The 14,424-nt window shown below is 39.8% G+C and overlaps 1 protein-coding gene across 5 annotated transcripts in view; it reads right to left on the minus strand.

The window, feature by feature from the left end:
• Nucleotides 1–3,697: 3,697 nt before the first annotated feature.
• spdl1 (spindle apparatus coiled-coil protein 1) overlaps nt 3,698–14,424 on the minus strand; it is an 83,504-nt gene continuing 72,777 nt past the window's right edge. For 2 of the 5 annotated variants that reach the window (XM_034305918.2, XM_053235671.1), the window contains 3 exons: nt 10,772–10,959; nt 7,903–8,176; nt 3,701–6,602 (listed from right to left, as the gene is read on the minus strand). In XM_034305918.2, the coding sequence (XP_034161809.1) occupies nt 6,446–6,602; nt 7,903–8,176; nt 10,772–10,959 (619 nt within the window). In that variant the 3' untranslated portion in view covers nt 3,701–6,445. Of the gene's footprint in view, nt 6,603–7,902; nt 8,177–10,771; nt 10,960–14,424 lie in introns of all 5 variants that reach the window. The other 3 variants (XM_026940454.3, XM_026940455.3, XM_026940457.3) reach the window with 2 other exon arrangements.

Raw genomic sequence — 14,424 nt, forward strand, 5'->3', positions numbered from 1 at the left:
TCTTGTACTGTTTTGTGCTGTCTGCACTTGTTTGCACTTGTGCACTTTATTGTATAATTTATGTAGTCCCTTGTAGTTCTATGTTGTTCTGTGTTTGTCTTATGTAGCACCTTGGTCCTGGAGAAACGTTGTTTCGTTTCACTATGTACTTGTATATGGCTGAAATGACAATAAACTCCACTTGAACTTGAACTACATCATCAATAAAGATTAAGTCCGTTCCAGAAGCAGCCAGGCAATCGCAAGCCTTTTGACACTACCTCCACTGTGCTTGACTGATGAGCTCATATGTTTTGAAACACAGATCCTTTCTTTCTCCACACTTTGGTAGAGGTTAAGCTTGGTACCGGAACTTTTGGGGCTCATTGCTGTATTTCTTTCAGCATTCCAATTCTTACTCCTGATAAGTGGTTTGCAAATCCTGTGGTATGGCCCCTATATTTAAGTCTCCTTTGAATAGAGGATTGTGAGACCTTCATCCCTGCCCTGTGGAGGTGGTTGGTGTTGTCATTGACTGTTGTTTTTAGGTTTTTCTTCACAGCTCTCACAATGTTTCTGTGATCAGCTGCTGTTATTTTCCTTGGCTGACTTGTTTGATGTCTGGATATATGTACACCAGTGGTTTCATTCTTTTTTCAAGACATTCCAAATTGTTGTATTGGGTATGCCCAATGCTTCTGCAATGGGTATGATGGATTTTTTTCCTCTTTTCTCAGCTTCAATATGGCTTGATTTCTTCCAACAGCTCATGTTGGTTTATCCTTTTTAACAACAAATGCAGACTTCACAGGCAGACTGTTAATTGTTTAAACCATTAATTTAAAAGGGCACATGTGGGCAACAAGAAACACCTGTCAGTCACATGTTCCAATATTGTTCTAAGCTACACTAGATATAAATATCAGGAAATTAAAGCTGAAATCCTGATCTATCATCTCATATTCATCTTTTGATCTCAAACGCAAATGTCTTGAGTGTATAGCAAAAACAAAAGAATTGACCTTTCTGTGCCAATACTATCAAAGGGGACTGTAGGTAGAATAAGTGTGTGTATGTGTGCGTGTGTGTGTGTGCGCATAGTGCCCTGCAATCAACTGGCATCCAATCCAGGGTGTATTCCCACCTTTTGCCCAGTGTTTCTGGGATAGGCTACAGATCCACTGTTACCCAGACCAGAATAAGGTGGTTACTGAAGATGAATGAATGAACCCAGTATTTAGGGTAAAGATAACCTGTGCCTGGGTCATAATAAACCAATGTTTGGTAGTTACAGCAACTCTCCACAACCCAGCAATTTGGTTCTAGATGTAATCCAACAATTAAACCCACAGCTCTGTAATATATTGACCCAGCACTGGGTTACAGATATGAAACATATTGGGTTACATTTATCCCAGCATTTTTAAAGTACTTGGTCTGTAAAGTCCTACTCTGTCGATGGGGAAGAGAGGAAACTTTAAACAGGATTCAGAATGGGAGAAAATGGTGGAAGAAACACTGTTAGGAAATGTGGATGGGTTTTCGAACCATTCTCATAACAGTGCTAAAGAGTGGACTTTGTCCCAAACCACTACAAACTCTCTCAGATTCAGTTGTTTCCGGCTTTGCTCTTGTGGAATGGGAATAATGGGTTTAAATTTAAATTTAAATTTCTCCTTCTTTGTGCTCATCATTTACACTCTCTTCTTCCTCTCTGCTCTCCTCTTCCCATCAATTATCCTTTCCCTCGTTTTGTATTTCGCATCTCTCCCATTCTTCCTCTACTGCTAGTCTTCTTACTTTCCAAGCTACTCTACCTGCTCTTCTTAATTATTTTTCTCCTATTCACTCTTACTCCAAGCGTTGTCATTATTTGTTCATTCTCTAGGACAAAGGTGACACTTTTATATTGCAAAAGTTTGAGAGTTATGTGAACAATTTAGCAAATTAAACTTCCTGTGTTGTGTTTCCACTAAACAAGTTTACATCAAACTGATCACAAAAGTTAATGTTATGTGAGTGTTTGAAGGATGCAAGTTGAAATATGTACTTTATACAGAGATTTTTGTTACAGGAATTCATTTTCATTCATTCACTGATATCAGAAATTATATTATGATAATTTTGCTTTTTCCTGGCTAAAATACAGGATTCACTGTATTATTTATGCAAAAATAACTCTTTAAATGCTACCAAATAATCCATTCATAATCCGATAGCTCATTTGGAAAAAATGTCATTGGTTTATGCATCTCAATCAGGATAGCGTAAACCAATTGGTGCCTATCCAAAAGAAACCAAATTATCTTAGTGAAAGTGGTGGGTAAACCTTTTAATAATTATAAATAGTAGCTATATATAAATAGTAGTAGGAATCTGTGCGTACTGTCATGTCACAGCCAACCATGGACTCAACTTCCCAGCACAGCGGCTTACAAATATGTACCTACAAGCAGGTACAAACACCTCTGTACCTGCTTTTGCATCTGTATCTACTCCTTCACCTGACAGAATACTTCGCCTGCCCATGGATGCAGCAGGACAACCCAACTGGCAGCAAGCTGTCTTAGCTCACGGGTAGCTTGTGGGTGACCACCTGGTAGCTGGTGGAGCTCACAGCCCAGGTCAACTATCTTTCTCAGGCTGCTGCAGCTACTACGCAGCCCCATATAACCTGTCTGTCAATGCATACGCTGGAGAAATATTCAGGTGACCCCTCTCAGTATCAGGGATTTTGCTTCAGTGCTCTTTGTATTTCACCAGTCATGCAGGTCTGTCCGAGTCAGAGAAAATAGCTCATTTCCTTAACCTGGCAAAGCCCTGCAATGGGCCTTGGCTGTTTGGGGAAAAAGGAAGCGAGTCCAGATCGTCCTATGAACAATTTGTTGAGAAGCTTCGGCGTGTGTTCGACCACTCACCCGAGGGGAAAGAAACTGGTGAGCAGCAATTGACCATGACGCAGGGAAGATGCCAAGTGGCAGCATATGCGCTGGAGTTCTGGACCGTTGCGGCACGAAGTGGCTGGAACAGCACCGCTTTAAAGGCTGCATTTCGTTGAGGATTACAGCTGGAGATTCTCACTGAACTTGCAATGCCGCGATGAGCAACTCAAGCTTATCAATCTAGCCATTCGTCTCAATCATCTTCTTCTCTCCCCACCCTTATTTGGCTTTTTTTTGTTAATCTAAAATGGAAAGACGGAGTATTGTAAAACAGCATCGATTTGATCAGTTAATAGCATTGGCATAGATGTATTTATACTTGTCAGGAAACAGTCAAATTTTGGGGGGGTTTTATTTTATAATTTATAATTTATGTAGAACTTTTCATTCTGATAATTTCACTTCTGATATTGCTAAATGTACAGATATTTTACTTATATTTAATATATAAATAGAAGTGATTTACATGGATTATAGATTGAAAGTAAATAACTAGTGAAGTGACAGGAACTAAGAAAAGACCAATAACCTATTATACCTATTATAATAGACCTTTAATAATAATAACAAAAAATTATATATATATATATATATATATATATATATATATATATTTATATATTTTTTTAATCTGGATTTAAAAACAGCTATTCTGCTAGTATTCCCAATGTTCTCTGAAAACACTATCTGCATGATTGCTTTTATAAGGAGGCCAACAACAGTTTTTGTTTCACCAGGTTTTATTTTTATCTTTTTAAATACGTTTGGGTGAGTGTGGGTCAAAAAAGGATGACCTGTGCATAAGTACTGGCATGCTCATATCACTAGGGCAGGGGTGACCAATCTTATTTACAAAGGGCTGGTGTGCGTGCAGGTTTTCATTACAACCAAGCAGGAGCGATGCCTGATATTCCATTGATGGATTGATGGATGGATCATTTTATTCATCCCAGAGAGAAATTCACCTATTACAGCAGCACAGAGAGTATACTTAAAGTAATTTAATGCTATAAATCAAACAAAATAAGAATAAATATATACAAAAAAAAAGAATACAGTGTAAGAGTGTGATGTGGTAGAGCAGTGGGGTGTAAACATTGTAGACATAAGCAGCAGACTTGAGTCAAATTAAAGGGGCAGTGCAGTGCAAACTTTGTCAGCGGTGTAAACATCGTAAACGGCAATAAAATGAATTACAGTATTGTATAGAGTGAATGTGAGAAAAGGGAAAAATTAATATATGTAAAGTGGGAGTGCATATGGATATAATAGTGGATGGTGGTATAATTCAACTAATGTCCAATGATCTTATCCTAAGACTGGCTCAGTGCAAAATAGTGTCCCAGCACAGTGATGAGCTGTTGTGGTACAAATGACCTCCTGTACCATTCCTTTCTACAAATGTGTCTTCTACTAAAGGTACTCTACTGTTTAACCAGAAGGTCATGGAGGGTGTTTATTAGGGTGTTAGTTTGTTGAGTATTTTTGCACCCCCAGCCATACTGTTGCAAAGAAGACTGCACTAGCTACCACAGACTGGGTGAAGATCTCTAACATCTTGTTGCAAACATTAAAGGACCTGAGATTCCTCAGAAAGTAGAGTCTGTGCATCCCTTTCCTATACACAGCCTCAGAGTTGATCTTCTAGTCCATGTTGTTGTTGAGACCATTATTCGTATGTATATTACTATATACATTATATCATGTGTTGCTAGGAAATAATATTGTCATCACAATAAGATATTACTGCCAAAGGTCACGGGAGTAATAACTTTCCAGAATTAATGCACGGCCCCGCCAACATTTTCGCTGGACGAATAAGTTGGTTAGTTGCTGTAAGTGATTCTGATATCTCCCCTGAATTAACTAATATTTCCCTTTGAGCTAATGCTTTCCCTACAAGACATCTGTTTTACTGAAGATCAACTGATTAAAAAGGTATCAGGTGTGGGTGATGTGTGGTTGGAATGAAAACCTGCTCCCACACTGTCCCTTTTGTGAATGAATAAGACTGGACACCCCTGGACTAGGATACCCACAGAGAGTGAGGTAGTTACAGGGGTAGACATGCACATTTAGAATATAAATGGAAGAAACCCAAGCAACATATGCAGATTCCAAACACTAACAGACAATAAAGAGATTCTTGATGCTACACTAACAGCTTTGTACAACGTGAAACAAAGACCGCTAATATCAGTCAACTGAAAATTTACTTCTGAAAGTGAACGTTGTCTACAGCAAAAAATGTTTATCTAAAATCAAAGGAATTTTATTTAATGTGATGTATAATAATTAACACATATGAATTTCACATTTAAATACTTTTGTCAGCTTCTAAGTGCCATAGTTGCATAAGCAAACTGTTGTATATTTCACAGCAATACTACACCTATAGTACTGTGCAAAAGTCTTAGGCACATGCAAAGAAATGCTGTAGAGCAAAGATGCCTTCAAAAATAATGAAATTAAATGTTTCTACATTAAAAAAATATCATAAAGAGCAGTAAACAGTAATAAATGAAACAAAGTCATTATTTGGTGTGACAATCCTTCGCTTCACTATGTTGCCTAAAGTATGTGAATATCTGACCAATCACACCCTTATTTGTTTCTTGACCATCTCATTCCAGCTCTATTCCCAGCTTTGCTGTTATATTAACCTCCACTCTTCTGGAAGGCTTTCAAATAGAGTTTGGAGCATGGCTGTGGGGAGTTTTTCCCCATTCAGCCACAAAAGCACTTATGAGGTCGGGCACTGACATTGGATAAGAAGGCCTGGCACAAGTCAGTGCTCCAATTCATCCCAAAAGTCTACAGAAACATGCTGTCTGCCAATTTACAGAGAAATGCATTCAATCTAATTGGGAGGAACTTCATGCAGCAAGCCAATGACCCAAAATACACAAAGACTTCATCAGGGGGAAAAGTGGAAAGTTTAAGACTGATTAAGTCAATCACCAGACATTAACCCAGTTGAGTATTCATATCTCACTCCTGAAGAGGAGACTAAAGGGAGAAACCCCAACAACACCTGAAAGAAGAAAAGACAACTGCAACAGTTTGGTGATGTCAGTGGGTTGCTGGCTTGATGCAGTTATTGCAAGAAAGGGATATGCAACCAAATATTAAGTGTTATTTATTTTAAGACTCGCTCCAATACATTTGCTCACCTAAAAATTGGATGGTCTGCCACCAAAGGGGCCGTGTTCTAAGTTGTTTAACACATCTAGATTCAAATATTAGGAAATGAAAGCTGAAATTTTTATCTCATATTCATCTTTTGATCTCAAACCCAAATGTCTTCAGTGTACAGCAAAAGCAAAATAATTGGCCTTGCTGCTCCAATACTTTCTGTAGGGACTGTATATGTGTAATGTTTATATTTACATATATACATAGACACACACACCACAAGTTAGTGACTATTAACATTTATTGTCCAATAAGAGTTAAACATCTAAACATTTTAGCAAAATTAACATCTATATATAATAGAGACTTTTTTTAGTAGAGAGTAATTACTACTGTTGAGCACACTGTTTTTCCATGGTGTTCTCTGAATCAACATGAACAGGTGCTTGATACTTCTTGTACCTTTCGGGTCTCCAGTTGTCTCCCTCGTCATCCCATTTTACCATTTTGTCCTTGGCTGTGCTTACGCAGACTTTCACTGAAGACCTATAAGCAAAAATAAAATTACATCAAAGATTAATAAAATGTGGCAGGCCCCCACAAGGGTAAAACAAAATGTGCATTTTGTCTTTGTATGCTGCTGGAGAGCACACATTTTAGTGGAGTCTCCATGGATTTGTTTATATTGAACAAATCCATGGAGACTCCACTAAAATGCATGCCATTTAGTGTAATCAAAATCAAAAAGTAACCAAAAAGTAGCAATTAAAGTAATAAAAATACCAGAAGTTCAGAAAGTTTAGAAAAGGTAACAAAAAAATCCCAACATGTAAAACTATATCCGAAACACATGGAGAGGTCGTTTATGCTAACACAATAGATAGGATGAATGCATTATTAAGAAGTTAATACAGCTACTGAACTGTAGCTAATTATCACCCATTTGCTCTCAGATAAGGACACATTATTCACTATGTCTTTCTGGCCACACACACTACAAGTCCAAAATGGGCAAACAGATTCAATTATGTGGAATAAGTGGGTTTGATCAAAATATGCTTAGCTAAAGTGAATGGCCTTTACACTTGACTTTGACTTGGAGCTCAGAGATTTGTATTACACACAAAAAAAAACAAAAAAAAAAAAAAAAAAAAAAAAAAAAAAACTGGTGACATTAAGCCTATTTTATCAGCCGAATAGCACTGAAGCACATGAGTTTGTTCTCTTTGACGTGGTCCTGAAAAAGAATACCTTGACTGGTAACTTTGACAAAACTTTGTTACATACAGTGGTTTTGTAATTCACAGGGGTCTGACCATACATCAGAAATCAGAAAACGTTGAAAGTAGCAGTTTGGCTTACCATTAAAAGTGAAACTAAATTTGCACGAAAATGAAAGACAAACACATCACGATGCTGCTGGGTAGGATTGGTTGATTTTACACTGATTAGAGAGGTGAGCTGTTCTCTTGTTTTGCAATTATCTCAGACCATACATAAACTGATGTGTTGTCTCAAGAATGCTGCTGTGCCAGTGCAAACATACATATGTGATAGGTGCATCTGATAAAATATGTGAATGGTGTACCTAGTAAAATGGCCAGTGATTGTAAGTAGAAGATATGTATAATATCCTAAATTAATAACCTAATGAGTTGTATAAAATTACCATGACACAATGATTGAAATTTTCCACTCAACAATTTGAGCAACTACTTACCTTTCAACTAACCACAATCATTATAATAAGGACCTTTTTCTAAATAATAATGTCTTCTCTTAAAAATCTATGTGGTAAAATGATTCACACACCATTTCATATTTGTAAACAAAGGGAGGTATTTACCTTGGGGGATCAGGAATAGAAATTGAAGCATTCTCACAGACGCGAACACATTTGGTGTCACAAAGCAAGACAGAGCTTGGGGCTTGTGATAACTGTACTGGGGTCGAAAATTCGTTCTCAGTTGAACAAGGGAGGGCTTTTCCATCTATAGCCTTGTTCCTGCTTGGCTCAGTCTTCATGCCTGGAGTATCCATGCTGCTGTGGTCAGACTCATCAGGTAAGTTTACTGGAAATTTCTCTCGCTTGCACTTCTGAGCCTGTGCCTTTTTCGCCTCTGGGAAAAGAAATTATAGTTACTTACCAGCATACTTTGTTTATGAACTGGTCAACTTGCAAAGTTCATAAATATACACACACGACCAAAAGTATATGGACACCCCGCTTAATTATTGAGTTCAGGTGTTTCAGCCACAACCATCTCCATGGATAAAAAATTGGTAGTAGAGCTGAAGAGCTCAGTGATTTTAAATATGGCACTATTGTAGGTTGCCAAGTCAGTTTGTGAAATTTTTGCCCTGCCTTGGTCAATTGTAATTGCTATTGCTAATTGCTGAAGTGGAAGTGTCTATGAACAATAACAACTCAGCCACGAAGTGGTAGGCCATGCAATCTCACAGATGGGGCCACCATCTTTTGCAACACTTGCTACAGAGTTCCAAACTGCCTCTGGAAGCAACATCAGCATAACAACTGTGTGCTGGGAGCTTTATGAAATAGGCTTCCATGGCCGAGCAGCTGCACACAAGCCTAAGATCACTATGTACAATGCCAAGCATCAGCTGGAGTGGTGTAAAGCATATTAATGCCCATAGTTTTGGAAAGGGATGTCCTATGCATGAGGCCTTCTCTCCCGACCTCACTAATGCTCATGTGGAAGCAGAATTGCAGAAACTCTTGCAGAAATTCCCACAGCCGTGTTTCAAAATCTAGTGAAAAGCCTTCCCAGAAGAGTTGTTAGAGCAGCAAAGGGGGCAAACCTCAGAATGGGATGTCCAACCAGCCCATATGGGTATGATGGTCAGGTGTACACGTACTTTTGGCTATATAGTGTTCTCTACTGTAAGTACAGTAGAGAAAATGAGTTGACAACAAGAAATGCTCTGGGTAAAAAGTTGGTTAAGCTGCATGCAATGCAATAAAAAGCACTTACATGGACTGCAAGTCTGACAGAACAATGACTGGAAATTTAAAAGATTTAATGCTGCATGTGTTACTCACACATACAGTCGATTCCATAAGTATTTGGACAGTGACACAATTTTTGTCACTTTGTCACTGTTCAAATACTTATGGACAGTGACAGTAGACTTTCAGCTTTAATTCAAGGGCTTTAACAAAAATATTGCATTAATCATTTAGGAATTACAGCCATTCTTTTCACTGTACATCCAATGACCTCTTAATGGCCAGTTGTGGCTTTTTTCCTCCTTATTTCATGATAAATTAAAGAGATAAAAGGTCTGGAGTTGATTCTAAGTGTTGAATTTGCATGTGGTAGCTGTTCATGGGAACTCTCACTATGCGGTTCAAAGAGGTGTCAATGTAAGTGAAATAGACCATTATTAGGCTGAAATAAAGAGACCTATCAGAAAGATAGTAGAAAATTTAGGAGTGGCCAAAACAACAATTTGGTACATTTAAAAAAAAAAAAAGAAAAAGAAAAAAAAAAAAGAACCGCACTGGTGAGCTCAGCAACACCAAAAGGCCTGGAACACCATTAGACTTCGCTTTAAAATAAATAAATAAATAAATAAAATAAATTTTAAAAAGCCTGACCAGTTCTGATGCAAGATTAAAGAATGATGGTAAAAGAAAGGAGAAGGAAAGGAAGGAATCATGATCTAACACATACCACATTATCTGTCAAGCAGGCAGTATTATGGCATGGGCATGGATGGTTGCCAATGAAACTGGGTTACTGGTGTTTATTGATGATGTGACTGCTGATAGAGCTATACTTTCTGCTCAGATTCAGTCAAATGCTGCAAAACTGATAGGACAGTGCTTCACAGTACAGATGGATAATGACCCAAAACATACTGTGAAAACAACCCAAGAGCTTGGAAATGGAGTGTTCTTAAATGGCTGCATCAGTCACCTGACCTCAAACCAATTGAGCAAGCTTTTCAATTACTGAAGACAAAACTGAAGGCAGAAAGAGCCACAAACAAGCAGCAGCTAAAGGCAGCTGCAGTAAAGGCCTGGCAAAGCATCTCAAGAGAAGAAACTCAGCATTTGGTGATGTCTGTGGGTTCCAGACTTCAGGCAGTCTTTGACTGCAAAGATTTGCATCCAAGTATTAAAATATCCCTAATATTTATGATTATGTTAGTTTGTCCAACTACTTTTGAGCCTGTGAAAATGGAGGTGCTATGTAAAAAATGGCTGTAATTCCTAAACGATTAATGCAATATTTTGTTAAAGCCCTTGAAATAAAGCTGAAAGTCTACACTTCAATCACATCTTGATTGCGTCATTTCAAATCCACTATGGTGGTGTACAGAGGCAAAATTACGAAAATTGTGTCACTGTCTAAATACTTAGGGACCTGACTGTATAGGCAGGTTCTGGTAGACCTGCTGGGTACTAATGCGTGTGAAATTTGTGGCAAAAAAGGACAGAATGATGAGTAATAACAGGCTTGAAACCCATATGACAAGGTTCACAAATATTAGTTAGCATAATTTCACTTAAAAAGGTTTTCACAATTTCGAATAATCTTTTCTCTCGTGTGTTCTGATGCTATTTATGGTTCTAATGTGATCATTTAATGTGAAAGGTCAATAACTAAAATTCTGAAATTAAATTTCAGCACTATGTAAAAAATAAAAAGGGTTTAGAGCTATATATTGTGTGTGTATTATTTTACCATTAGGCTCATATTTCATCTGGAGTTCTTCAGTTTTCACTTGGAGCCTGATAATGTCAATGCGCCCGTGCTTTAGAGTATTCTCTGCCGCAAAGAGTTTCCTTTCCAACTCGAGCACCCTGTGACTCTCAGAAAGAGCTTTCATTCTTGCCATTGATAATTCCTCCTTCAGTTTCTCGGCAACTTTCCTAAAAAATACAAAACAAAAACGCAAAAGCAAAAGATCCCTCTAACAATTATCACAGAAGACAAATCATTTAGGTCACCTCTATCCTAAACTGCATTCATTTTTAAAAAGAAAAAATAAATCAATCAATCATTTAATTTCAGATAAATTTTTATTTATTTATTTTTTTAACTATTTTTTTTTGTCCGGGAGAGTGCCCATTAATAAACAGTATTAACCATACAGTAAATGAGCCAGAGTTAGCCCAAAAAGACTATTGTTTCATCTGTAGTTCCTAGCCAGTTATTAATAGGCACCCTAAAATGTTTTGCATACTTAAATCTACTGAGATAAATAGATTCACATACACAGTCATATATAATCATGGTTATGCAGGCAAAAAAACTTACAAGCAGAAAAACATTCATTCAAGTAACCCTTATAGGTATCAATTAATAGCAGCAATCTATTTGTATAACAGCGGAAGAGTAAAAATATGTCCCGTTGTGTCACAGACTATGTCACATTCTGTGAGGATAGTGTCATGCCCAAAAAGAACATCCGCTGCTTCCTAAATAATAAGCCATGGATCAATAAGGACATCAAAACTCTCCTCAACAGGAAGAAGAGGGCATTCATGGCAGGAGACGGGGCCGAGGTGAGGACGGTTCAGAGGGAACTAAAGAGAAAATTGAGAAGGGCCAAGAACAGCTACAGGGAGAGCTAAACAATGAAAAAGAGGTGTGGAACAGAATGAGGACAATCACTGGACTCACTACGTCAGGCCCAGCGGTGGAAGGGAGTCACGACCTTGCCAATAGGTTAAACCTGCACTTTAACAAGTTTGACTCGATCTTGTACAGCTCAGCAGGTCCCTCCTCCACTACAGGCCAAGCAGCCTCTGCACACATGGTGACCTCAGCTGCTGTTCATCCCTGTCCTTCACCACCCTTCACCACAACCGCTGGGGAGGACTGGAAGGGGAGCAGCTCAGTCCCCCGCTCCCACCCTAATACCCCCAGTGTTAGAGATAACCATCAACTGCACGCCTGCCTCATCCTCTTCCACCTCTTTCCCCCCTATGCCACCTATTACATCGAGCCAGGTGAGATGAGAGCTGTCCAAGCTCTGTGTCACCAAAGCAATGGGCCCAGATAACATCAACCCTAGGCTGCTGAGGGCTTGTGCAGTTCAGCTTGCAGAAGTGTTCCTGCACCTCTTCAGTCTTTCCTTAAGACTGGGGAAGGTACCAAAACTATGGACCTTCTGCATTGTCCCGGTACCAAAGAAAAAACATCCAGAGACTCTCAATGACTACCAGCCAGTACCATTGACCTCTCATGTCATGAAGGTCTTTGAGAGACTTCTTTTGCAGCAGCTGATGCCTCAAAGTGAGCGGCTCCCAAGACCCTCTGCAGTTCGCATACCAGCCTAGAGTAGAGTGAGAGTAATGTTCTTCGATTTTTCCAGTGCATTCAATACAATCCAGCCGGCTCTGCTTGCAAAGAAGCTTCTTGGTATGCAGGTGGATCAGAACATGGTGGACTGGATAAGAGACTCTCTGTCCAACAGGCTACAGTTCGTCCAACTGCAGTCCACACTCTCTGAGGTACTGATGGGGAACATTGGTGCCCCCCAGGAAACAGTGCTGTCGCCACTCCTTTTCACCATCTACGCCTCTGACTTTAAATACAACTCTGGGCCACCTCCAAAAGTTCTTGGACAATTCCTCCATTGTTGGTTGTATCTATGGGGACAACGAGGAAGAGTACAGTGGGGTGGAGGAGAGCTGGGCTTAAGAGAATTAGCTTAAGCTCAAAGTAGCAAAGACTAAGGAGTTGGTAGTAGACTTCCGGAGGAGTAGAAAGCCACCAACCCCCATCACCATCAAAGGGGAGGAGGTGGAAATAGTACACTCCTACAAGTACTGGAAGTTCCCCTTGGTGGGATTAATAAAGTGATATTCTATTCTATTCTATTCTATAATGAAGATTTAAAAACAACAACAACAAAATCATATAGCAAAAAGAACCACAACACACTGGAAAGCAGTCAACAAAACAAGTAGCAAACTAAGAGAACTGCAGTATAACAATTCAAAGGTTTACAAGTCTGACTATCAAGAAGCCACAATTTCAAATGAATTGTAAAATAACTAATTGGAGGTATTGAATTCCATTCTTGTGATGCTTTAATAGAGAATGTTGATTGGTCAAAATCACTTCTTCTAAAAGCAATAACCCAGCCATTTCACATTTTACCTCTGATAGCCTGACAAGTATCTTTCCGCTGTGTAATAAACGTTTTCTTTCCTCTGTGTAATAAACGTTTTAATTTGAGGAGTGATATCATGCAATGTTTAATTATTAATTATAACTGCAATTATTTGGACACTCTTCCAAGATGGCGGCGCGGCAGTAGCACACAGCGGCCACTCCGGATACAAAATGGTGCTTTTTTCGTCCTTAGGCCGACTTTTTAACAGCACATGGACATCGGAGCTACCGGTGTTCGTGTTTACCACCGCCAGACACTCATAAACCTCAAACACTACAATACAGCCTCTCTGCAAGATGATCTGTTGGAGAAGCTACGCGATCTCGGCTTGCTGCGGGGACCAGGCCTCCAGCCCTCGGCGTCGCCCGATGCCGGTGGCCGGGGGAGGGGACGTCGCAAGCGGTGCGCGAGAAAGCAGAAGCGCAGCAAGATGGCAGGGGATTCGTGCTAGGCTAAAAACAAACCCTAGCCGGCCAGCTCTCCCGTCCATCCTGCTCTCCAGTGTCTGCTCCCTGGATAATAAACTGGACTACATCCGACTCCAGCAAGCTACGTGGCGTGAGTTTAGAGACTGCTGCGTCTTTGTTTTCACGGAGACGTGGCTCAGCGACAGAGTTCCGGACGCCGCCATTCAGCTAGACGGGCTAGCCTCGTTTCGTGCCGACAGAAACACAGCTCTGTGCGGTAAGGCTCGCGGCGGCGGCTTGTGTGTTTACATCAACACGGAATGGTGCAAGAACTCGGTGCTAGTCTCTAGTTACTGCTCATCGCTGGTGGAGTTTATGACTGTTAGATGTAGACCTTTTTATTTACCACGGGAATTCACTACGGTTTTCATAATCGGTGTCTACATTCCCGCCAGTGCTAAGGAGGCGCTCTGTGAACTGTATGGGGCTATTAGCGAGCTGCAGAATTCACACCCTGACAGACTGTTTATTGTTGCCAGAGATTTCAACCATGCAAATCTCAAGTCAGTGCTCCCTAAATTCCATCAGCATGTGGACTTTGCAACGAGAGGGAAAAATGTGCTGGACCTTGTTTACACAAACATCCCCGGCGCGTACCGGGTGGAGCCCCGCCCCCACCTCGGCTACTCAGACCACATCTCTGTTATGCTAATCCCAGCATACAGACCGCTAGTCAGACGCTCCAAACCGGTTCTGAAGCAGGTGAAAACCTGGCCAGCAAGAGCCATCTCTGCTCTTCAGGA

Source organism: Pangasianodon hypophthalmus, chromosome 7, assembly GCF_027358585.1.
Source record: "Pangasianodon hypophthalmus isolate fPanHyp1 chromosome 7, fPanHyp1.pri, whole genome shotgun sequence".
Taxonomy (NCBI): domain Eukaryota; kingdom Metazoa; phylum Chordata; class Actinopteri; order Siluriformes; family Pangasiidae; genus Pangasianodon; species Pangasianodon hypophthalmus.